This window comes from Carassius gibelio, chromosome B25 (assembly GCF_023724105.1).
Source record: "Carassius gibelio isolate Cgi1373 ecotype wild population from Czech Republic chromosome B25, carGib1.2-hapl.c, whole genome shotgun sequence".
NCBI classification, from domain to species: domain Eukaryota; kingdom Metazoa; phylum Chordata; class Actinopteri; order Cypriniformes; family Cyprinidae; genus Carassius; species Carassius gibelio.
The window spans coordinates 4,626,047-4,652,253 of NC_068420.1; the positions used below are offsets into that span (position 1 = coordinate 4,626,047).

General features: G+C 35.8%; 3 protein-coding genes across 7 annotated transcripts in view; 1 reads left to right on the forward strand and 2 right to left on the reverse strand.

The window, feature by feature from the left end:
- The first annotated feature begins 262 nt into the window (after positions 1 to 262).
- On the forward strand, positions 263 to 10,895 carry mrps35 (mitochondrial ribosomal protein S35). Its single transcript, XM_052598488.1, has 8 exons — positions 263 to 443; positions 884 to 930; positions 1,379 to 1,546; positions 2,498 to 2,558; positions 2,645 to 2,784; positions 4,184 to 4,293; positions 4,422 to 4,491; positions 10,423 to 10,895. The coding sequence occupies exons 1-8, from the start codon at positions 299 to 301 to the stop codon at positions 10,696 to 10,698; spliced, it is 1,017 nt and encodes a 338-aa protein (XP_052454448.1). The 5' UTR covers positions 263 to 298; the 3' UTR covers positions 10,699 to 10,895.
- A 2,573-nt stretch (positions 10,896 to 13,468) lies between these two features.
- Positions 13,469 to 17,461, reverse strand: LOC128014028 (mucin-5AC-like). Its single transcript, XM_052597268.1, has 4 exons — positions 17,242 to 17,461; positions 16,218 to 16,352; positions 15,183 to 15,932; positions 13,469 to 14,465 (listed from the first exon to the last, which is right to left on the reverse strand). Exons 1-4 carry the CDS (start codon positions 17,459 to 17,461, stop codon positions 13,882 to 13,884), a joined length of 1,689 nt encoding a protein of 562 aa, XP_052453228.1. The 3' UTR covers positions 13,469 to 13,881.
- A 3,589-nt stretch (positions 17,462 to 21,050) lies between these two features.
- The window catches only part of LOC128014693 (transcriptional enhancer factor TEF-3), a 36,485-nt gene continuing 31,328 nt past the window's right edge, over positions 21,051 to 26,207 (reverse strand). For all 5 annotated transcript variants that reach the window (XM_052598396.1, XM_052598395.1, XM_052598393.1 and 2 more), the window contains exons 10-12: positions 25,190 to 25,330; positions 24,810 to 24,962; positions 21,051 to 21,778 (exon numbers count right to left, since the gene is read on the reverse strand). In XM_052598396.1, coding sequence (XP_052454356.1) covers positions 21,665 to 21,778; positions 24,810 to 24,962; positions 25,190 to 25,330 — 408 coding nt within the window. In that variant the 3' untranslated portion in view covers positions 21,051 to 21,664. The remainder of the gene's footprint in view (positions 21,779 to 24,809; positions 24,963 to 25,189; positions 25,331 to 26,207) is intronic.

A 26,207-nucleotide genomic window follows, 5' to 3' on the forward strand; every position in this document is an offset into this window, starting at 1 on the left:
TAAAACGCATCTCAAGACGTTCTGTTCAATTCATTCGTTTCCCATCTAGTTATTCTCCATGTAGAACGCAAAAAAAGGCGTTCAATTTAAAATGTTTCACTTTTAAAATGTTACACTTAAATGTTGTTTTTAATGAAAAGCAGAACGTTTAGTTCGTTTAAATCATAGACATTATGATGTCTATGTTTTAAATGCTCGTCTCTCACATAGACAGTAAAAGAAAGGTCTCTCACGATTTGCGCTTCGCTTTATTTGCGTCCATCCGGGCCGCCGTAGTCACGCTGCAGGTTTTTCCATCATGGCTGCGTCCATCACTCACCCTGCGCTGTCCTCCTTATACAAAATAAACTCTAATATTAATGGAATATACAGCTTAATTTCATTCAACAGGAGGATTTCAATCTCCTCTGTCCTCTCATCCAGCGCTGTGGCCACAGAAACCGGTAAAACTCGTATTATCTGTTATTTAATCTATTTACAGGATTACGGAGCGCTACAAAGGGATTACAATTATTATCATTATTATTATTATTATAGCGAAAATATGTCATTACATTCCTAAAATGAAATATTACATTTAACTAACAAAACTGGCGTATTATTACCGTCTTTTTGGACAAGTACCATAGTACTACCATGGTAGTCGGTGACTTACTAAGTAAATACGGTTGTAAATAAAAAAAAATAAAAAATTGAGCTGTAACCGTGGTATTATAAATTGACACTGTCATTGTACCATTTGTTTCAGGGTTAATTGCGCGTCTGGTATGGTGTATTTAAATAAAATGTTTTTTGTTGTTGTTGTTGTTGTTGTTGTTTTTATGGCCTAATATTATATCAGTATGACTTTACTAATTGAAAAATGTCCAAAATGTGATTACAGAAGCCTCAGGCCGAGGTGTTCGGGGTCAGCGGAGGTCAAAGAGACAGGTTATTATTACACTTCACATACAGTGGCATGCAAAAGTTTAGGAATCCTTTGCAGAATCTGTGAAAATGTGAATAATTTTAACAAAATAAGAGAGATCATACTAAATGCATGTTATTTTTATTTAGGACTGTCCTGAGTAAGTAACAAGATGCATTAAGTGTTGGGGGTGAAAACTTTTGAACACGATGAAAATTTTTCTTTTTTGTTGAAATATAATTTTTTTCCATTTAGTTCTGCCCTTTGTAAGCAACAGAAGATACTTGTATGTTTCCCGGAAATTTTTGCGTTTAGTATGATCTCTCTTATTTTGTAAAAATTATTCACATTTTCACAGATTCTGCAAGGGGTTCTCAAACTTTTGCATGCCACTGTAATCATAATGCAGATGATCTGTGGTCTGATCTATCTTTATGAATCTGGTAAATAGTATTAGTGTTAATTGCACAGGCTGGGGAGCCCAGGAGCGAGCGGATGGCTGTGGATCAGGACTGGACAGCTGTTTATCCCACTGCAGCGTCGTTTAAACCGGCCGCCGTTCCTCTGCCGGTGCGGATGGGATATCCCGTGAAGAGAGGAGTACCACCTGCCAAGAAGGGCAACCTGGAACTGATAAAGGTGAGCAAGTCTTTTCAATTACCTACATTAAAAAAAATAAAAAAAATAAGCAAACTCATGCAGAAGTGTAGTGTACAATATGCTTTTATTTTGGGAGGTTTCTGCTGGTCTTCAAATCTTAATTTGTCATTCCACAAATTAAGGTCTGAGAAGGTCTTAAATTGCAGCAGAAAGACTTGAATTCATAAATGCATGGCATTACACGTTGCATGCACTGCAAAAAAATACAATAAAATAAAACAATATCTTCCTCATTGTTCATTTCAACGTCCTTGAGTCAAGACACATTTGAGATGCAAATTAAACATATGAAGTCTTGGTTTTGTGAGAAATTAAACACAATTAAGCAAGTTTATGCTCAAAACTAGAACGGTTGTGTTTCAGTCAGCTATGAGAACTTGTTTTTTCAGAGTTCATTGGCAGATTTGTTCTTGTTTTAATCATAAACTCGCTTCATTTTGACACTCTTTCTGAGAAAACAAGATTTCTTATGTCATTTTTGTTCAAAAGTAAATATCTTGATGTAAGAATCTTAAGATATTTGCACTGGAAGACAACACTTTTTTTTTTATTTATTCAGAGCAATCTCAAGCTACAATACGATTTATTTTCATACTCCAGTGTTTGAGCTTATTAAGCCCATTCATTGAATTAAAACGAATTACAAAAATAATGGAGTCCTGCTGGAAGTTGACAACTGTGAAGTGTGGCTAATGCAAGACACAGTTTGTTCCATTGAAATTCGTCCTTCATTTTTCTTTACTTGGTCTTAAAAAGTCTTAAATGCACATTCATAAGACCTGCAGAAAGCCTGTGTGTGCATTATGATGTGTATGGCAGAGCATATCTATAAGGTCAGTCTCTTTGAACAGAAATGTTTAGAATTTTACGAATAAAACGTGATATTAGTGAAAACCCTTTTTTTTGATCCCATGCTTTGATGTCTTTCAGATCCCAAACTTTTTACACTTAACCCCTGTTGCTATTAAGAAGCACTGTGAGGCCCTGAAGCGTGAGTTTATTTTTTCAGTTTTCAATAATGGACAGCAGAAAAAAAGATAAAGATTCATAAAAGTTTTCCCTGTTTAATATGTGCAGAGTTCTGTACGGAGTGGCCGTCTGCCCTGGACTCGGATGAGAAATGCATGAAGCGTTTCCCAATCCAGGTGCAGAGTAAGGAGTTCGTATCGGCTGGATTGTCACTGCGAAACCCAGACGCGAGAATAGTGACACTGAAGGTACGTCTGTTTGATTGGGAACAAATTCATGCATTTCTGTTTAAATCGGTGTTTTTGGACAGAATATGCTCTGAAATGGACTAGACATTTACTGTCAAAACTCTAGGTACTTATATGAAAAAAAATATGCATGATGTGGACTGTTTTTCTGCCCATACTGTCTCCTCTTAGTAGCACATGACAAAAAATACAGGAGAATTAAATGAGCATAAACATTCCAGATTATTAATAAATCAATGAAATGCTGTCACTTGAAGACGTGCGTGATGACCTCATTGGTTCGACAGTATACTCTCTCTTCATTTATAATCTGAGATGTGTGATTTATCATAAATCTCTCACCATCTGCCTGAAAAACCGGGAATCTGAGGTTAATCCCGTTGGATTAGGGCTGGATGTGAAGGGGATCAAAGGGCAGATTTATGGGATGAGGGTCTCCCCCTCCTCCCCCATTCATTTCTTAACCGCGACAGCCAGAAAACCCCAGATAAGTCCAGCGATAGTGCATCATTGTGCACCATTGTTTTGTTCTTTGAGAGAGTGAGAGAGGTTAGTGACGACGCTCGGTTGTGTTTGTGACGAGCAGAGTTGTGCGTGAAAGATAGTGCCTTTTGAGGGTTTGTAGTTTATAAGAATGAGATTTAATAGAAAGTATGTCCAAGATGACTGGAGGAACGCCAAGTGAACATGATTGCTGGAGAAATGCTGAAGGTTTGGATTAAGGGACGACGTGTTGTCCTTTGTTGAACCTTTAAGACTGGGAAATGAATACAAATAAACTTTAACACAATATTAAATAAATAGAAAATATTATAATAAAAACTTCAGTTGTTAGTTATAATATTTATATTATTAATTATATTTCGATTTTTTTTGTTTGTTTGTTTAAAGATTTAGTGATTTTCTGTGCTTTTCATGACTATTTGTTATTTTGTATCCCTATTCATATTTTTAATTTATTATAATTTTTTGATAATTTATTGATAAGTGTTTAAGCTTACATTTTTGTTTTCTGTTTTAATGATTTTTATTTTCTGTGCATGTTATTTTAGTATCAAGAATCTATTATAGTTTATTATTATTTTAAATAAAATATATTTTAATACAATTTATAAAACTATTTGATATTGAAGTTTATAGACATTTTCGGGTTTCATAAAAAAAAAAAAAAAGTATATTAGTGATTGCATGCGTTTTTGTCATATTTAATTCATTTTATTTCATAAGATTTAGTTATTTCAATGAATACATCAGGATATAATAAGCAGGGTCCTGATCATCCTATCAGTGTTTACTATCGGACTATACTGTATTGTACCCTCAAAAATGAAGCATTTTTAACCATTTAAACATTGTCCTTAATTAAGAAATGCAGTTAATAATATTTCTGCCTTTGCAGGTGAAGCTGTCCAGCTTGAATCTGGATGATCACGCCAGAAAGAAGATGATCAAACTCAGTGAAGAGCGATACTGCAAAGACACCGACACGCTCACCATCACCACAGACAGGTGCGTCACATGGAGACACATTCTGGGGGTTTTACTCCTCATTTCTCATGCATTAAAGATATATGTGTGTGTGTGTGTGTGTGTGTGTGTGTGTGTGTGTGTGTGTGTGTGTGTGTGTGTGACTGTAGTTGCCCACTGAGGAAGCAGAATTATGATTATGCCATGTACCTCCTCACCGTGCTTTACCACGAGTCCTGGGTGAGTCTGACTGCACACATTACTTCAGATGCACTCACATTTCTATGCCATTTCTACTTTTTCCAGCAAGCTGAAATGAGATGCATTTTTGTGCTTTATTAGCTGCCATGTACAAGTCTGGATAGGTTCAGTGTTTAAGATCATATCTACTGGGGCTGTACATTTTTGAATATTGGTCGAATTTAAAATAAAAATCCACATTCGAATGCAAAAACGTAACGCATACATGATGCTGTTTTGAAGCAACTTGATTATATATGGTTAATAAATATTTTGCATGTGTTATAGTCATGTTATTTTAATGCTTTGTATAAACGTGCATTAGTAATATTTTGCTCGATGCGCTCTCTTATGCCCTTTTTTTCCCCCTCTAACTGAAATTATGCCTTTTAAAATTCGAATATGATTTGAATATTGATGATATTTTAGTACATAATTCAAATTTAGATATCCAGCGATTTTGGCAGCCCTAATATCTACACAGTAGGGAAGGATTTCCATGCTACAGGGGGGATTTCATGAAAACAGTCAAGATATATATATGCAGGTCAAAATTTGCATGAAATAAAACATTGTGCATGGAGAAAACTATCCCTGTAGATGTTGAAATAGTCAACAGTAATTGAGATGCATAGTATCTATATCAGTATCAATATCAGTCACCACTTGATTTCATTTTTTGTATGAAGTACTAAACAGTTATACATGTTTGTGTTTGTGTATATATAAATAAATAAAAATTAAAAAAAATATATATATATGATGTATTTATACAAAACTAAATCTAATAAAAATAATATATATATTTTATATATATATAATATACATAATATATTTCTTAAGGGTGGCAAAGTAGCATAATGTTAGCAATAATATCATATATTTCAAGTGTCAATTCACTTTTGTTCAAAAGTTCTACTGGCATAAATGGAGTAAATTATGACAAAATAGTGATGCTTGCGTTAGCAGGAATCATTGTGATTTCTGGATCAGTGCATTGACTGTCTGATGGAGGGTGATGTGTTCTCCGTGCTCGTGTGTTTGAGTCTCTCTGATGTCTGAACACATCAATATTTCATATCTCTATTGTACCTGAACTCTTATGAAAGTTTCAGTGGGGTCCCGCCGGCAGCGGGGTGGATTTCCATGACCGAGAGAGACCCCCTGTGGGATGACATTAAACAATAGGACGAGGGGGGCCTGAATAAAGGCTGGGAATCCACAACAGTGACGGTGCACTTTGGGTTTTTACATCTTTTTCCTGAATTTGAAATCAGTTTGGAATTAAACCTGGAACTTTATTCATTTATTTATTTTCAGGCCTGAAAAGTAGAAATGAAAATGTCACTTATTTATATATAATATTTGACTAAAATTATTTATAATTATTATTTTTATTTTAAAATATAAAGTCTTTATAGTGACAAATATATTTCAAATATATGATAAATATATGTTGTAAACCGTGAAGCTTAAGGCAATTCATATTTTATAATTAAAATATATTTAAAAGCCTTCAAAATACTAAAATGTACTACAAAATGTGCAAGAAAATATATATTTTTTTATCTTAAAATAAATTTTTGCTAAATGCAAAATGCATTTATTTTTTTAAATGTATTTTTGAAATTAAAGAAAACAATTGCAACTAAAATGTATGTTTGTAAATATATTTTACAATATATTAGCAATTATATGTAAAAAATATATATAAATATGTTTTTTTTTTTTATGAGGGGGCTTGTTTTTAAATGTTAAATTGGTGTGAAAACAACTATTAAAAAGGTCATTTGTTTTAAATTTTTTAGTTTAGTTTTAATTCTTACCTTGAGCTTGATCACATTTAGTGGTGAAACCAAAGCAATCCATCACTCAGACAGTGTCATGATTATCTACCTGATCAGATGATTGACAGCTGTCTCGCCCAATGAGCAACCCGAGAGTGGAAACGGCGGCTGAATGGAAGCATCTGATTGGCTGACAGTTAGATTCCATTGGAAAAAGCAGTTGGCGGTGGCTCAGAAGATTCTCATTACAGCAGGATGAAGCGCGTCATCAATAATTCACGTCATATCTGCGCGGAAGAACCGTCTCCGCTTCCACCCAGGTCACGATCAAAGTTGAGAGCGGCTGTTTAATTGACAACAGATGTAATGTGACAGCTTCCTTTGTGAATTAAGCGAGACTCGAAAAAGCATTTAGTAACCTTTGAGTGTCACATGATTCACCTCATTAGCACAACAGAGGACGAATTAGCAAGCGCTTTTTGATAAAACACAGATTAAGACTAGAGCGGTGTAATCTATACACTTGAACTTCTCAAAGTCGGCAAACTGAGGGCTTCCTACGCAGATGATCTTCTTAAAGCGTCTTTGAGGAGTAAAGAACATGACCTTTAGATTCAGACAAGGTCGAACACAAAAATATAATAATAGCGGATCGGGTGTCAATAAGATGCAAAGAAATGCTCAAGATGTGTGCATTTTCCCATCATGCTCTAGCTGGCTTTGGTATTGTGTGACTGTGTTCTGAGCTTCACTGAGAAGCCTGGCCGAGAGCCACGCTCCAGCTTTGTTTGCCATCCTGGTTGGGAAGTGTAACGGTGTCCGCTGGCCTTTCGCTAGCACAATGGCTAGCACAGTAGCGGCTCGGAGCGCTCAGGACGGGGTAGAGTGACGTCGGGTGGGAACGGGAGGGGGGGCGGTTCGCCACAAAGCAGCTGATTGTTTCAGACCACGAGGGTGATTGTATCTCCAAGACCTGATTTAGCTGCCAATACAGCCACAGGATAATCCATTCAAACTGTGTTCACATTGACTGGAAGAGGTTTTGGAACAAATGTGGCCTGGGTGTGTTTCCACAGGTTAAATATCACCCCTTTTTTTCCATTTCATTTGGTTTTTAATGCGTCGTGAAGTCATCACAGCACGTGATTGCAATGCGGTGCATTAGGGTGGCCAAACGGCAAAATAAATCAATGATGCAGCTCGACTTCACAGAAATGTATTGGGATACTTGTGGATTACATTTTCCTAATTTAAAATGCATTTTGTTTAAAAGAAATACTAAAACATATTACAAAAAAATTTACATTTTAGAATGCATAATGCACATTTTACATATATTTTAGAATTTAATTTAACTAAAACTTAGCAAAATATACTTATGCATATCTGCACTAGCTATATATTTAAATGGCAACAAAGGGACTTTATTAAATAAATAGAAATTGTTTTTTTAAATCTAAAACTTAATTTAAACCCTCAAATGCTCAAATATTTTACAAAATGTCCTCAAAAACAAATGTTTCCAGCCTTAAAATACATTTTTGGTAAATATAGTAAACTAAAGTATATTAAAACACTTTAAAAACTATATTAGCATTTTATTTTGCCTGCTGACCAAGAAAAAGTTTCAAATGTTGGCCTTGTATACAATGCAACTTAAGGATACGTTTTTTTTTTTTATCAAAAACAAAACAAAAACCTTCAAATGCTGAAATGTATTACATAATGTGCAATAAGATGTTTCCAATCCTAACATATATTTGGAGTAAATGATGGAAATATAAATAACTAAAACTTCAAAACATATTATATGTACTTATATTAGCAATATATTTCTTGAGCGAAAATCTGTGCTGCCAAGTATTTTTCATAAAAAATGCAGTTTATGGAAATACATTTTTCAAATGTAAAACATTTAGTTTAAACCTTCAAATGCTAAAATATATTACAAATGTGGAAAAAAATACATTTCTGATAATAACATTTATTTGGACTGAATACAAATGCATATAGTTAATTTTTATTAAACTTTTTCCCATTTATGTGGGGAAATGTAACTTTTTTTTTCAATTGAATAAAGTCTTTTCCAAAAATGGGGTTTATATATTGATTTCACATCGACTTTAGCGCTTGGTTTTGGTGTTTCTTGCACAGAAGAGCTCATATTTTTCTTTCCGGGCGTCAGAGCGGTTAACCGTTCAGCTCCGCTCTCAAACCACGAGCGTCTTCATGTCTTCAGTCAGGTCCTCAATCACACTCCTATTCTCTCCAGTGAAAGGCCAATCTCATCAATTAGTCGCAAACCGTTTGATTTGCCTCTTCGGCTAAATTGAATCATTTGGGTCAACAGTCCTAATCAAATCCTCACGATCTGGCCAAACCACCTTCATCTCTGTAGAAACCAGCGAATGCATCCATCAGTCGCTCCCTAAGTAGTGCCCTGCGGCCGGCTGATTTGAGCAGAGGAATGGAGGACGTTTGGAAAGGGATTGGTTTGTGTGTGCATGCCCTGTATTGATAGTCATTAGTCTGAAGCACCTGCACCAGAGGCCTTCATGCACACAAAGACGCTTTTGTCACCGAGGATGGCAAGTATTGGGAAAATGTAGTCTCAGGCAAAGGAGGGACTCCAAGGGTTCTTATCAAACTCGAGCTGTCTTTAAAAGTTTGCTCACTTAAGCGAATGTTGAGCGGTGTCTCTTCATGTTTTCAGTGAAATCCGAGCCGCTCGTCGAGTTTAAGTAGCCGTGTTTATTACAGCAGTTCCTTTCCAAATCAGCTTGGCATTTTTATCGTGCCAGAATTCCTCAGCCGGTCAAAAAGTATCGTTTGTTTTCAATGCTTAAACGATCTTAGTCTAGGTTGGGTTTAAATGTGCTTTTGACATTTGTGTCATCAGATCACTTCTTTAGGCAGAAGATGATATTTTAAGTCTTGATCGTTTAGTGTCACATGCTCTCGATTCATTGCTTTTATGATGAATCTCAGTCTTCAGTGAAGTTGGTGCTTCTGTGAGGATGGTCAAAGTTGCAATTGCAGGAAACTAGATTGTCTATGTGATGTGCAGTGTAAATATCTGCTTATTTTGCATTCTTTGAATATTGTTTTCGTAACAACGAATAAGCATTCTCAAACACTTTAGTGTTTAATAATAATAGATAATATAATAAAAACTATAACTAACTAAAACTTATCAAAATAATGCATTAAAATCTATTTTTAAATATATTTTGTAAACCATGCTGCTTAAGGAAATAGATATTTAGTTTAAACCATCCAGTGCTAAAATATATATTTTTTAAAGTGCAAGAAAATACATTTCTAATCTTAATATACACTTGAGCAAATGCTAAATGGAAAAATATAAATATATTTTAAATATATTCAAACATTTTTTATACATATATTTGACCCTGTATCACGAAACCAGCCATAAGGGTCATTTTTTCCAAAATTGAGATTTATACATCATCTGAAAGCTGAATAAATAGGCTTTTTGTTGATGTCTGGACAATATTTGTCTGAGATACAACTATTTGAAATCCTGGAATCTGAGGGTGCAAAAAAAAATCTAAATAATTAGGAAATTGCCTTTTAAAGTTGTCCGAATGAATTCTAAGCAATGCATTACTAATCAAAAATTAGGTTTTGATATATTAACAGTTGCAGGAAATTTACAAAATATATTCATGGAACATGATCTTTACTTAATATACTACTGATTGTTGTCATAAAAAAAAATCTATAATTTTTGACCCTTACAATGTTTTTTTATTTTTTTTTTGGCTATTGCTTCAAATATACCCTTGCTACTTCTGACTTCTGACAGATTTTGTGCTCCAGGGTCACATGTTCCCATACAGTGGAGACTTAATGTTTCTTCATGTTAAATGTAATCCCATACAGTCACAGGAGTAAAAGACTGCTGATGTTGCACAGTGTGCCTTTGCTTTCACCTAATTTCATTTGGGTCAAATTGTACAATCTGACGATTGCAGCAAGCATAATCGTACATTCATCATTTTCCCCACTGCATTTGGTAAAACACATCTGAGAGTGCACACCAAACATCTTCCACTTGATCAGTCAATCATTTTCACTATCAGTCTTTTAAAGCTGTTTTTGTCATGCCGCTGTTTTACAGAAAACTGAGGCGTGGGAGCAGGAAAAGACGCGTGCGGATATGGAGGAGTACGAGTGGGAAGACAGTCCGTCCCAAAAGAAGGTTCTGGACACCCTCCTGCGCATGCGAGCGCTTGGAGCGAAGGATGAGGTGGAGGAGGGAACCAGGGAGGAGCTGCTGGGGCAGCCGGTGGTGCAGGAGTACAGAGACACCATGCTCAGGCTGAAGAACGAGGGAGAGACCGAGGAAAATCTGCACAAGTATAAAGAGGCTGTGAAGAAGCTCTTTAATATCTGAGCTGCCTTATAGAGAATATACATGTAGAATTGCATATTAAAAATGTGTTGGGGAAAACTAAAAGCACTAAGGTGGCGTTTTTTCCACCAGTGAGCCATGCAATGTTCTCATCATTTTGATGTTTTTTTTTTTATTATATGCAAAAGTCTGCTATATTCACGAAAAATAAATTAATGACAATTAATGGGCAACCTTAACCAATTTCAGCTTCGTTTTTTTTTTTTTTTTATGAAAAACAAAACAAGACTATTGAAGCTTCTGTCTTCTAAAGGTACAATAAAAAGTTCTATCGAAAATGCTATCAGTTAAGAGCCTGTTTCTGCCATGAATTGGTAAATGCAACTTTTTAGTTTCACAAATCATTTTTTTTTTTTTTTTGCAATTGTGATATTTATAACTTGTAGTTCTGAGAAAAGTAAATTCTGAGATGTAAACCTAAATTGTAAGAAAAAAGTTTGAATTCTGAGTTTACATCTCACAATTCTTTTTTTCTTTTTTTTTATCAGAATTTTGAGAGGATGATAAAAAAAGGGGGGGTGAAACGTTTTTCATTCTTTTGCAGAATTAGGCTTTAATAGATAACAGATTAAATTATGGGACAAAACAAAACTGACTGCAATGCAACATCATAAAAACAATATTTTTAAAAAGTGAGAGAGAGAGACCGCAAATGAAAATTGAGATTTTCTTCAATAAGTTCTCTTTTTATTTCATGAAAAATAAAATAATGCAGGTTTGAATGAGACTTGGATGAGTACATGACAAAATATCTTATAAATCTGAATATCCGACACCGTAAATGTGTAGTTTACTTTATATAAACTGGGTCAGTTCATTTCATATCTTGAAAAATGATCTATAGAACATTAAACACAATCTCCGCACACTCAGACCCACACAAAACATTCCCTCGATGAGGCATCAGGTGCCATTACAGCACCCCACTGAAAGGACGCTTTGAGCCAGCATCTAGTAAAAATACCCCTGCACTCCATTAGTTCCTGCTCTGAGCTGTCACTTCTGGGAAAGCAGAAACCGAACTCCTCTGCGAGAGCTTCCGGCCGCTTCCATTTGGACATGGAGAGCGGCGGCGGTCTTGCGCATCTTAAAGCACTTAGCAACAAACTGCTTTTTGGAACAAAACTGTTGGGTGTTCTCGACTGGACGAGTGTTTGCAGAGTCGGTTTTCACTCAAGTGCATCCAAAAATAAGACTTTAAAGGTAGAATTAAAATATAAACTATATATAAATATAAATCTGTATAAGGCTTACATGCACAAAACTGTCCAAGAAAGACAGTTCTTCACTAATACTTCCATAAAATACATGCTTTCATCATGCATTCACTTTCTAAAACAAGCTCTTGCTTGAAAATACACCAAATCTGAACCAAAACATAGCCTTCATAGGTAGAATTTAAATGCATCATAGTGCAGACTTCTATGATGCCTTGTTTTGGCCAAATTTTAAAGCAGCATGTATTTTTTGCAAATGCAAATTCCCAGAATGCATTGCAACCAAACTCGGTGAAAACAAACAAAATAAATCACTTATTTATACATTAATTTTAACTAAATTAATATCAAATATAATGGAATCCAACTTAAATGGACTGTTTACCCCATAGTTTAAGAGCATTAGCTCAGCAAACAACACAAAAGTCTATAAGAATTAATTGTGAGATTCTGCCCATGTAGAGCATTCAAAATCAATCACTTATGAGACTCCATCTTCCGTGCTGTCTTCGAAAGCAGATGGCAGAATAAATTAAGTCAGTTTACTAGGTTTTGAAAAACTAAAATCAATCTTCAGAACGGTTTAACTTTTATATTTTACAGAAATGCTCATGGTGACATTTTGAAGTCCTCTGGCGAATCCTCAAATGCTCACGAAATACTAACGTTTGTTTTTGATAGTCCATGGATGGATGGTTTTTAGCACATTCACCTTAAGTTTAAATTAAACCATATTAAATTTTAGCAGCATCTACAAAACATGATCAACTGGTTATGCCTGTGTTCTCCAAATCTGGGCCTGGAGTGCCACTGTACTCTCCAACTTCTATAAAACTCATCATCTTTCAATTTTTTGGTAATCTCAAAGATTAGCTTGCTCAGGTATGTTTGATTAGGATTGGATAAACTCTGCAGGACTTTTGTCCTCCAGGGGCAAAATTGCACCAGCTGTGCATAAATTACAACTTAGCCTAGTGTTTATATAAAGATTCACTAAAGTTATGCACTGCCAAATATTTTTGCATTGCACCATTAAACTTAGTTGAAGCAAAAGTTTACATATAAATTACGGGGGCATTTACACGAATCTGAAAATGTCATGTGTTTTGGCTGCACATTTACACAGCAATGTATTTTGGGGGTTTTACTTTGTTTTTCATTTTTTCAAACAGCAATTTTTTCCAGATGAAAACATTATCGTCTCCCTTTAAATTATAAAAACACAACTTTCTGAAAACTGTGAAGTCATGCACATATATATCACATGCTCAGTCTACTGGCACGCGTGAGTTTCTTTACAAAGCGACATCGCCAACTACTGGCCATGCATGCATAATACAGCGTTTTAGTCAATTTTGTGGATCCGTGTGATGTTTGGACAGTACACAAAACGTTTGAAAAACACATTTCTGCAAACTCTTCCGTTTTGTTCTACAACCTTGTCGTGTAAATTTACCCTAAATATTTACAGAAGCCTCTGACTTGTAGTAACGGTTAGAATAAAATGGCAAATTGACTGAATTGCATCAATGAGCTCATGTATAACCTGATAGACTTCAATCCTCTAGACATAATAATAATAATGACATTTACATTTTAAGAGAAAGAATATTACGTTAAACTATGTTTAAAAATACCTTTGTTATCCATGATTTACTGTTTGTTGCATGTAAAAAAGGTAGTTGTGATAAACTTTAACTTCTGCTCACATAATGTGAAGGCTTCTAATGGATCACTGAAGATAAATGTCATATTATACAACTGTGCATTACTTTACGGACAGCTTACGACCTACGAGCTGCCTTTAGAACAAATGGTGCAAATTAATAGAGTTACAAACTAGCTAATAGCTAAGACTCTAGTGTGGACTTTATGTTTCAATGTAAGTAAGAGCTTAAAAACAGCTGGTGCAACCCAACCCAGTGCCAGATGTGAAGAACTATGCTTTTTACGAACTTTCTCTTACAATGACGTATTTGATGAGTCTCATTGATCCTCTCTTGCACCTCAGATTTGTCCTGTACCTGCCCTTCCGACGCCTCCGGCCTCTCCAGCTCAGAGCCACAAACACCGAACAACAGCAGCAGAATGTGATGGTAGCGCAGGTCGCTAAAGACACCAGTACAGTGTTGGCGGCAAAATGCCACACTGACATCAAGCCTCCATCCCCACCAGTTTGAGGTGCATCACCTGTAGTGATGTTCCGGCTGATGTAACCCTTCGTGTCATTGGGGTACGGTTGACTGTCCACCATGCTGCTAGTTGGGGCAGTTAGAGAAGAACTCAAGCTACTGGTGGTTGCGGAGTTGACCAGTCGAGTGTGTGTGAAACTTAGGGTCAGGTATCTGGGGGTTGTAGAACCATAAGTGTTGATTGTAGGATTCGTGGTGGTTGAGATCTGCAAGGTTCTTGTGTCACTGCTAGTTGTCTCTTTCGATTGGGATAGAGTTGAAGTTTGGGTTGGGGTTTGTAAATGCCATGTAGACGTCTCATATGCAGGGGTAGTTTGTGTTGAGGTTTGTAAGGGAACAACTGTAGAAGTTAAAGGGTCTATGGTTGTCCACTTTGATGTAGTAGTCGTCTTTTGGGAATTGGGTGTAGAGCCCATTTTGGCCTCTGATGTGCTTTGAGCAGTTTTAGATTGTATTGTCGTATATGCAGCTGTAATTTGGGTCAATGTTTGTAAAGGAACGTTTGCAGAAGTTAAGGGTTTCGTGGTAGTTGTTGCTTCAGATTGTAAAGGTGCATAAGTCTTAACAGTTTTTTGCACTGTTGTTTTTGGATACTCTTCTAATTTGGACTTATAAAGCGAAGTAGCTTGCTCTGTAGTTTGGTGTGAGGGTTGTTGGGTACTTGTCATGACCTTGGTAAAATATTTCAAAGACTTTTGAGATGCCAATGTGTTTGTAGTCTGTAGAGTTGAAGTTTGTAATCCCAAATGCTGTTGAGTAGGTGAGGAACTTGAAGAATGCCTAGTGTCTTGAAAAGCCGTCGCCAGAGTGTTTGTATTCTGTAGAGTTGTAGTTTTTAGTCCCAAAGACTGTTGGGTAGTTGAGGAACTTGAAGATTGCATTGATTCTTGGGAAACAGTCACCAAAGAGTTTGTTTTCTGTAGAGATGTAGTTTTTAGTCCCAAAGACTGTTGGGTAGTTGAGGAACTTGAAGATTGCATTGATTCTTGGGAAACAGTCACCAAAGAGTTTGTTTTCTGTAGAGATGTAGTTTTTACTCCCAAAGACTGTTGGATACTTGAGGAACTTGAAGATTGCACAGTGTCTTGGGAAGGCATTACCAAAGAGTTTGTATTCTGTGAAGCTGTAGTTTTTAGTCTCAAAGTAGTTGAGGAACCTGAAGATTGCATAGCCATTTCAGAAGCCATCGCCAAAGAGTTTGTAACCTGTATAACTGTAGTTTTTAGTCCCACAGTTTGTTGGGTAGTTGAGGAACTTAGAGCTTTGTTGGTTGGGATAGAGGTCAAAGTAGAGTCAAAGAAGTCAATTGTAGAGCTTGGGTGGGCTGTGGTTAAATAAACAGGCGAGGGGGTTGGGATTCTTTGGTTTAAAGTATCAGTTATTGTATCAGGTTCACCCGTCGGAGAGGTGGTCGTATGACGCATGTTTATCAATGCTCCCTGTGACGTAGAAGTCGTCTGTTGGGGATTGAGTGTAGAGTCCATTTTAGGCTCTGACGTAGTTGATATAATGTGTTCTGACGTGTTTTGAGTAGTCGTACCCTGTGTTGTAGTACATCGAGGGAGGGTTTGTTGTACTTGATGCACAGTAGGAACAGCGCGAGTGGTTTGTTGGGGGGTTGTGGGTGTTTTCGTGCTAGTGGATGCAGGACTGATTGAACGGACGGGTGGGTTGGGGGGATAGTTGAACTGACGCTTGTCAGAGGTCAGCGGCTCTGATACATTGAGTCGTGAGGAGGACATGTGAGGCAGCACACGCACGTTGGTGGTGAAGTACTTCCCGAAAACCAACAGATCAGGATCCACACCTGCGACACATCCAGCAACAAATATCTCAATCAGATCATTTATAAACTAGCTTTATCCTAATCAAATGAATATGTAAACTCAGGGAATGTACAGAATACTAAAATGCACACAGTAATTCTGTTCTGGCTTCAAATTATGTCTTGCATAGAAAAGAAGTTTGGTCTTTTTATGTTTGAAGGCTTTTAATGTAGGCAATGATGCGATCATCATTAAAAGAAAAGGAAAGATCATCGTGGTTTTAAATTTCCTTTAACCAGAGTAGATTTTGGTGTGCAGTTTCTCACCTTTAGTGACATTATAGAGGATGACATTTCCTCTGTGGTGAGGAATGCAGCTCTCAAGGTTCGGACATTGAAGATGAAAGCAGTTCACGCTGTCCTGAGTGGTGTTGAAATGATACACAGCCAGGTTGCAGGAGACTGTACATGCAATTCATAAGGTAAAGTCCATTAACGAAATCTTTCATAGTTGAAGATTGTGACTTATACTTAAAAAATATAGATTTGTGCAATCACTTTTATTAATAAACAGTTGTTCACGTTTTTATTTTTAAGTCAAAATAATAATAGGTCATTATAACTTACATGCATAATCAATCATTTATTTAAGAAACAAATTTCTCAAAATTTATTTTCCATTACAATAATGACTACATAAAGCATGTTACCTCTACAACTTATGCTCTTAAATATGAATATTGTTGACTTTTATGACTAATTGCTTGTGTTGTTCCTGATTTGGAAGTTGCTAAAAGCATCTTGCAAAATAACAAATGAAAAAAAAATGGTATCTATTATTTTATATTTTCTCAAGCTAAACATTTCACAAAAATACATTTGTGAGGCTTTAAACAGTATATACGTGATGTTCAAACTGAAGACAAAATGCATTTTTAACACACACTTCGTCACTAAATAATGAGCGTGATTGCAAATTAATATTTTTTTATCTACAACCATCACTTTTCTTCATTTTTTAATCTCAATGTGTGGGAATCAGCTGGTGTTTCGGTGATTTTTAGTAGATGTATGGAGTCAGTCCTCCTCAGGTTCACACAAGTGTAAAGAATAACATTAATTATCAACATTTTCAACTGAACTAACCACAAACAAACTCTAGTTAACACAATTATGCATTGTTACATAATGTATAAAATCAAACTTTTTTTGTGAAGTGAAGTGAGCCTGTACTGTCTTTCTTTCAAATAAATGCCACTTGGTTTGATGTTTTGATGGACATTCAGACAATTTTTTAGTTCTAGGTGCTACTTTAGGTGGTCAATTCTACATTTTAAAGAATTAGACTCACAGTTTCGCGTGAGGCAGCAGGCTCTGCTGCACTTGACCGCAGACTCCTCCTGATAAAGCTTCAGGATGTGGGCTCCTCTGCGCTGAGATTCCTCTATGTCCACATACAGTCCTGGATATCTGCGGATCCAGCAGCTCTTATAGTAAGATGTCGGAGAGCAGCTGGAGTCCGAAGAGCAGATCAAACCCAGAATCCACAGCAAACTCCATGGGACGGTCATCGCGCGAGTCGTTCGTCCTGTCCGCGAGGCTGGAAAGTCAAGTCATGTTGTGAAGCGCTCGTGCTGTTTCTGGCGCAGGTGAGCGGAACCTGCGCAGGTAACAGGTGTGTGGTGATCATGAACGCGCTTGAGGCGAGCGAGAGCACATCGTTTATTCCCTCCTCCACGTTCATTCATTTATTCGTGCACAGATAAATAAATATTCTAAATAACCCTAACTTCTCAAATGGCGATTTTCCAAAACATGTTTATTTGTTTATTCATTTTATTCTTTTCAAAATATAGCTACAAACTGCATTTGCAATGCTATGCAAATTAAGCTTTTTTTGTATTAACATTAAGCTGAATAGTTGATAGTTGAGAATGAAAATACTGTCTTTAATTAGCCTACTCGCCCTTTAATTTCTCTCTCCAAACCCTTAAGACATACATTCATCTTCACAACACAAATTAAGATATTTGTGATGAAATCCGAGAGCTCTCTGAACCTTCATAGACAGCATTGGTCCTTCTACATTTGATGTCCAGAAAAGTAGCAAGAACGTCGTTAAAACAGTCCATATGTCATCAGTGGTTCAATCATAATTTTATTAAAAATGAGGCTATGAGAATACTTTTTGTGAGCAAAAAAAAACAAAAATAACAACAATTATTTTCTGCCTCACCCTAGCACCACTATTAATGGGTTTTAATAGGTCTTGCTATATTGTAAAGTCCCCTCTAAAGAGAGTTGTTCCACATGCAGGAGATATTCAAAATATAGGGTCACCAAAAATAGGCCACATTTGGATAAATGACTTATGTACCATCAAAAAAAAGCTGTGCATGAGATCTAATGATATTATTTATAAATTAGCATGCTTATCTTATATATATATATATATATATATATATATATATATATATATATATATATATATATATATATATATATATATATATGCATGTGTATTATACACTAATATAGGACCTGAACACATTATCCAAAGACATTCACAAAGAATTTGAATGTTTTGTCAAGATCAAACCTCTTTTTAAAAAGCTGACCACCCCTGAAAGTCACTCTAGCTATAAATCAAACAAGTATCTTCTATTTCCCAATACATGTTTTCATAAATATTAATATTTTACACAATTTCCAGATTTGCTCAATAGTTTCCCCGTGGAGCACCAACGGCTCTTTGTTCCCAGACGAGAAGTGTTTGATTCATTCTGGAGAAATCGGAGAGGATTATTCCAACTGAATCACAGGAGCTGATACAATGTTCCCCATCGGTTTGTGTGTGTTACAGCCGCAAGTTTGCCAAAAGAGACTTAGATCAGGTAGCAGAGTAGCTTTCACACTCCATTTTCCAAAATACAGCAGATCTATGAATCCTGCAAACACTGGCTGGAGAATGAGCGCTCGGAGCCAAGGTGAAGTTGTTGCGCCGGGATCAGCGTTGGAGTTTGCCAGGTCAGGCCGAGCATTTCACACTGAGGAGGCCTAATCCAACCCAAGGGAGCGGGTGAATTTTAAGGGCAATGGCGTAGTTTGACAGAAACATTGGCTGTGTGTACTAAAAAGGCTTCAGTAGATCAATCCTTGCCATTATTAAGAACGCTGACATTTATTTTGACTTCTTCATGTGCATTAGGAGCCTGCAGGGTCAGGATGCTAATATTTTCTCAGTGTCAGTACAGTAATATATGTCGATGAACAGTATGATTATATTTAAAGTTTAGGTTGTGATCATGTGCAACAAGCCGATGAAGTGACATGCGACGTTCAGTAGAGATGTTTCCACCACTAGATGACGCAGGAGCCTCTTCAAACTCACGCTGATTGGCTGATGGCTCCTAAACTTGAGCTGTGACGTCAAACAGATTAGACAGGACAAATAAATATAACTTTTTTATGTAGCCGTGCAAAAATAATAATAATAGGATAGTTAGTTCATTATTTCAGCAGAATATTACTCTGCCATCTGTGACTGCTTATTGTAATAATGCATTTGCTAAGGAAAAAAAAGTGTGGGTGCTTCCTTATACTTATTTACTAACTAACAAAGTAAAGGAGAGTTGCTACAAAATATTCCGTAAGTTCTATCCTGAAAAACATTGCATGAAAAAAAAATGTCCTCCAGTTGCTGTTTTTGTGATGACTCTTGAAACTGTTGTTCATCTCTTTTGGTCCGTTCACAAAGAGATTTTTCATTAGAAATGACATTTATAATGAATGCACTCTGTTTTGGAAGGACACAGTGTTGGGTTTTATTGAGAATGAACAATCTAAAATGAAACCGTTTTATTTGGTGAATCTGATTTTGCTTCTTGCTAAATTTTATATCCACAGATGCAGATATTCAAACTCCAGCTTTAAACTTTATCTTTCTAACTTTTTTCCTATCTTTAATGATAAATAAGTCTTAATTAAAAAAATAAATTCTGTTTGTAATATATTAAACACCCCGTTTGTTTTCCTTTTTATTTGTGTTTACTTAATTTTTTTGTTATTATTGTTTATCTTTTTTTGTATTATTTTATGTGTACTGTTCTTGATTGTTGAGCATTAAAACAACAACTTTATTTATGTAGGATAGAAATCATTAAGTTAATCATTAATATTTTTGGTGGAAATATTATTTCTGTGTCTTCCGTAGAATCATTTATTTTAGCATCTAAAGCGGAAAAAGATTCAGTCCTTGCCACAAAAACCCAAAGGGAGAGGGTTTGATTTTGGCATTGGTGGGGACATAACGGCAGACAACAGACACTTAATTGTTCAATCAAATTATTGAACAATCAGTAGTCGCTCTATATTGGTATACATGTCTATGCCTTTGAAAATCATAACAAGTGATGCCCGACTTTGTAAACTATAGTTCTCTCATTAAATATGAAGATGTCAAGCAACAGATTAATGAGTTAACACATGGATGTGATTATATTATAAGTCAGACAGTGAAGTGAGCTGCTGTTTTTGTCACTCTTCTGAAGAAGATTCATTCACTTTAAATAATAATAATAATCTGGCTCTAAAAACTGTATCTCTACTATATTCATCCAATGTGTCTTCTTAAAGGATAAGTTTGTTTGCAGAATAGAAAATCCTGATGATTTACTCACCCCCATTTTTTTTTTTTTTTTTTGAGGAACACAATCCAGGACTTTTCTCCCTATAGTTGACTTCGAAGGCGGCCAATGATTTGAAGGTCAAAATGCAGTTTTCAAAGGGCTCTTAAGCGATCCCAGCAGAGGAAATAGGAGCCTTATCTAGCAAACAATCTTATTTTACGAAAAATTATATTCATACACTTTTGAACCACAAATGCTCTGTATGCTCTTGCTCTGTAATATACACGTTTTCATAGACCTTACATAATGAACCATTGCTTTTTTTCGACCTTAGACTGAGAAATTTCTATCTACACACTGTACACCACGGGTCCCCTACATGGGAGTCGCTATTTTGCGCCACCATACTTCTACAGTAGCCCTAAACGGACAAACTGCTCTGCAGTGCATGTTTCATTTGCAAATAAAACACTAACAACTAGTAATGAAAGAAATGAAATTGATATGTGCACCAGAATAACAAAATAATCAGTTTAAAGGGATAACACACTCTTTATTCCAAATATCAAACTGTTTCATACTGCCAGATTCTGCTGTCACGTAAAATTACACAGTTACCTCTCTGTTTTTTACAAGCCCTTGTTGTGGAGAAAACCCCCAGAATCTTCCGGCTTCCTCAGATCAGTACAGAGTTTAAGTTTTCCACATTCAAGAATACATCTGATAAATACAATATAGCAAATCTACGAAAAAACACATCACTTAAACATTCAGTCATTATGCTGTTCACCTTAGTCCTGATAAATGATGAAAAACTACTGTTTGTCCACTTTTGGTTTGTAAAAAAAAAAAACAAATAGGTGACCATCACACCCAGAGTAACAAACACTAATACAAACACTTAGGGTCTAAAATGAGATGAAATGAAGAAAAACCAAAGAACTTTCTCATGCATTTCGTTCTCAATATACAAAAGAAAGAAATTCAAATGTCATGACATTCAGATTTGCCATTCCTGCAGATTCTCTGCTTGTGCCTGTGAGAGTCCTGTGCCCGGCGTGTCTTCGGGACCCCTTCAGGAGTCTGGGCTGCGTCCAGGAGGGGGCGCCGCGGCGTCTGTAGATCAGTGAGCTCAGACGCTCGCTCTCAGTCTTTGACGAGTCTGTAGATGTGATGCTGGGCTCCGTGCTCGCTGGTGGACACTTCAAACACGTATGCGATGCATAGCAAGGTCTCTAGAGTGTCTCTGTTGGTCACCACCTACAACACAGACACAATGTTTGGTCAACGAGCAGCACTTCATGCTACGCTCACAGGATCCACTTGATTTGATCCTCTGGGAGTGTAAGTGTCTCCAATCACTGGGAGCTTTTCATTTTGATGCAGCATTATGAAGACAAACAATGTACGAGTTATTTTCTTAGTAATGACTTTGAACGCATGTAACCATAAACGGTTCAAAATTGAGTTGATTATAATTTAACACAATTCGTTAAACATCAAAACATAAAACAATTTGGCTCCTACAAAATCATTGACAGCGAATGTGGTTTATGAAGCATATCCGACCCAGGGTCGGATATTTTACTAATACTAATTTTTAATATCTTAGTTTTGAATCATTCAAGAAACATGACAAATGTTGCCTCACTTTCTGCACACACACACACACACACACACACACACACACACACACACACACACTTACACTCACACACACACACATACATATTTAATATATGACACACTACAAAAACTTATTTTGTAGTGTAATGATAATAAATATGAATGAAAATAATTGAATAAAATGTAAAAGAAAAAAATAATATATTAGCAATGCATTTGTTGCAATTTTTTGAAATATAATAAAATTGTAATATAAAATAAATCACTAATCAAATACAATGTTACACATTCCAAAATAACACAATATTATACATTGTTCCCTTTATTTACACCTTTACTTAAATTGTACATTTCACATTTTAAATGAAAAAAAAAATCGATCTATTTTATTATTGTATGAGAAATGTTGGCTCACTTTAAACATAATCATATACATACATTTTATTTGTAGATAATATTGATTTTATTCATATATTTACATTATCTATATGCTGCTGTACTATTCATATATTATTTATTATAGCCTATATTCAGTATATAATTGTAATGTGAACTACATGAATAAGGACATATGTAGAGTGTTGTTTTGGTCCGAGTGCGTCACTGTCAGTCGTTTGGACTCAATCGGGTGATTGTGTGTGAGGTCCCTCTGTGTCGGGTGAGAGGCCCATTGTTTCGGGGTCTCGGCAGAGGGCTGCGTCCCACACACTGGAGCTGTTGTCACAGCCTCATTTCTCTTTTCTTCAGCAGTCTTGAGTCTGTAATGACGGCTGATGTTAAACTGAATTAACTCACACTTACTGCTGAGCTGCAGGAATCACTTCACAATGAGGACAACTGTGTGATCGAAAAAGATTGCTCTGTCTGGTGCTCTCGTCGATTTTTAGGCAAAAAATCAGTTTTGAGTTTTAGTTTTACTCTAAACTAAATTGATCATAGTTGCTGTCAAAATGCAACAGTTTTTTTATCGTTTTTAGTGTGAAACCATAAATTTCATGCAATATCATTCAACAAGTCTAGTTTGTTTTATTTTAGTAAAAATGACTGTATAATTGGGGATATAAAATACAAATAAAATATATTTAAAATCTAATTTAACAATAGTATTTATAGTATATACATATAAATACTGGGGTGCCTCAGGGCTCCGTTCTTGGACCACTTCTCTTCTCTGTCTACATGGCATCATTAGGTTCTGTCATTCAGAAACATGGCTTTTCATACCACTGCTATGCTGATGACACTCAACTCTTCCTCTCATTCCATCCTGATGATCCGACGGTAGCTATTCGCATATCAGCTTGTCTAACAGACATTTCTTGCTGGATGATGGACCATCACCTTCAACTCAACTTTGCCAAGACAGAACTGCTTGTGGTTCCAGCAAACCCATCGTTCCATCACAATTTCCCGATCAAGTTAGGCACATCAACCATAACTCCTTCAAAAACAGCTAGAAGCCTTGGAGTTATGATTGATGATCAACTGACTTTCTCACATTGCTGAAACTGTCCGATCCTGCAGATTTGCTTTATGCAACATCAAGAAGATCAAGCCCTTTCTTTCGGATCATGCTGCACAACTCCTTGTTCAAGCTCTTGTTCTGTGGCTGGACTATTGCAATGCTCTCTTGGCAGGTCTTCCAGCCGATTCTATCAAACCTTTACAATTAATTCAGAACGCGGCAGCAAGATTAATTTTTAATGAGCCAAAAGAATACACGTCACACCTCTGTTTATCAATTTGCACTGGCTTCCAATAGCTGCTCGCATGAAATTCAATGCATTGATGTTTGCCTAAAAAACTACCACTGGCTCTGCACCCATTTACCTAAATTTGTTACTTCAGACTTATGTGCCCTCTAGAAGCTTGCGTTCTGCAAGTGAACGTCGCTTGATTGTGCCATCCCAAAGAAGCACAAAGTCACTTTTACGGACTTTTAAATTAAATGTTCCCTTCTGGTGGAATGACCTCCCCAACTCAATCCGAGCAGCTGAGTCCTTAACCATCTTCAAGAATCGGCTTGAAACACATCTCTTCCATCTTTATTTGACCCTCTAACTTTAACACTCACTATTCTAATTCTATTCTTTAAAAAAATATAACTACCTTTCTAATCTTTTTATATTCTATTTTCTTTTCATTTATTATGCAATTGTATATGTTTGTGTGTGTGTATGTGTAAAGACCTCTAACTAGCTTGCTCTATTTTTTTTCTTATTCTATCTGTTTTCTTTTTATTTATTATATTAGTTAAAATCCCATGCTACGTGTACTGTGTTAACCTAACTGAGACTTGTTATAGCAATTATAAATCATTGCTCTTTTTGTTGTTTTTGATTGCTTCCACTGTCTTCATCTGTAAGTCGCTTTGGATAAAAGCGTCTTCTAAATGAATAAATGTAAATGTAATATATATATGTGTGTGTGTGTGTGTGTGTATGTGTGTATGTATATGTATATGTGGGTATATGTGTGTTTATATATATTTATATAAATGTATGTGTGTGTGTGTGTATGTGTGTGTATATTAACAGAACAAAATTAAAGTAGGAATAGTTTAAAGTAGGTTCATTTTCTATCCCCAGCATTTGTATTCAGCTAGTAACTAGTAACTAGCTGTAGTTAGTGTAATAGTGTGTCTGCAGGTAATGTCTGATGTTACCTGCAGAATGGTGAAGTTCTCCAGTACACTGTTCATCATGTATTTCTCTGGTAGATGCTTGAGTTTGTGGATGAAGTTGATCATGTATTCACACAGCGGCGATCGATGGATCCTGAAGACGTATCTGCCGTTCTCGAAGCGTGCATACTCCGTCTGAACGACACACAGGTGATTACTGTTTCTCAAACTCACACACACATGCCACATAACACAATTATGATGACCTAATACGCTGATCTATTTGCATATGGAGGGGATCTTTCTCCCGGTCTGACCGCTAATGTTATTTCTCACTGCCTTTAAAACAATTAGACGGAACTGTGCTGGCTGTAAGATGTTTTGGGAGTAAACAGGTTGTGACAGGTCACATTTATTCCTACCTCCACCTTCTCCACCACCTGTTTCCCAAACGAGCAGACTTTAGTGGAGGAGGTGATGATCATGTTTTCTGAGCTCTCGTACTGACTGGAGACGCCGTAGAAGAAGCTGCTGTCGTCCTGGAGGTTGATGCTCAGATCCGCCTGCACAACACACACACACGTGGAAGTTTACTAAAGAAATACTGGGATGGTTTACTGATTGCATCATATATAGATATTGTTATATGTACCGTACTATTCATGCACTTCAATCATACTTCAGAGAATACTATCAGGGGAGGGACCCAAAAACATGGTATTACTGTGGTTTCCACTTGTTTATTTTCAATGCCTTTTATTTTATGAGAGGAAAATGCATTGAAAATATTTGTCAAACCTGTTAAAAACATGTCTGCATTGCATATCATTACATAAGCAAAAATATATTAAAAATTCAATTATATTTTGCATCAACAATAAGAAGCCTATTTTAATAACATTAAAATGTTACGTATTGTGACATTTTCAATGCAAATGAATGTCATAGTGCAAAAATAAAAAATATATAATGCTTTATATATAATATATTTGTAAAAAAAAAAAAAAGTATTATATTATATTATATTATATTATATTATTATAAATATTTAAAATAAAAAAAAATATATCAAATATATATGCTGTTGAAAACTGTTCCTGTTTAAGTATACTTAAAAAGTCCTAAAGGTAATAAAAAAAAATTTATACAGAATATTTTCATATATATATATATATATATATATATATATATATATATATATATACAGTATTGTTCAAAATAATAGCAGTACAATGTGACTAACCAGAATAATCAAGGTTTTTAGTATATTTTTTATTGCTACGTGGCAAACAAGTTACCAGTAGGTTCAGTAGATTGTCAGAAAACAAACGAGACCCAGCATTCATGATATGCACGCTCTTAAGGCTGTGCAATTGGGCAATTAGTTGAAAGGGGTGTGTTCAAAAAAAATAGCAGTGTCTACCTTTGACTGTACAAACT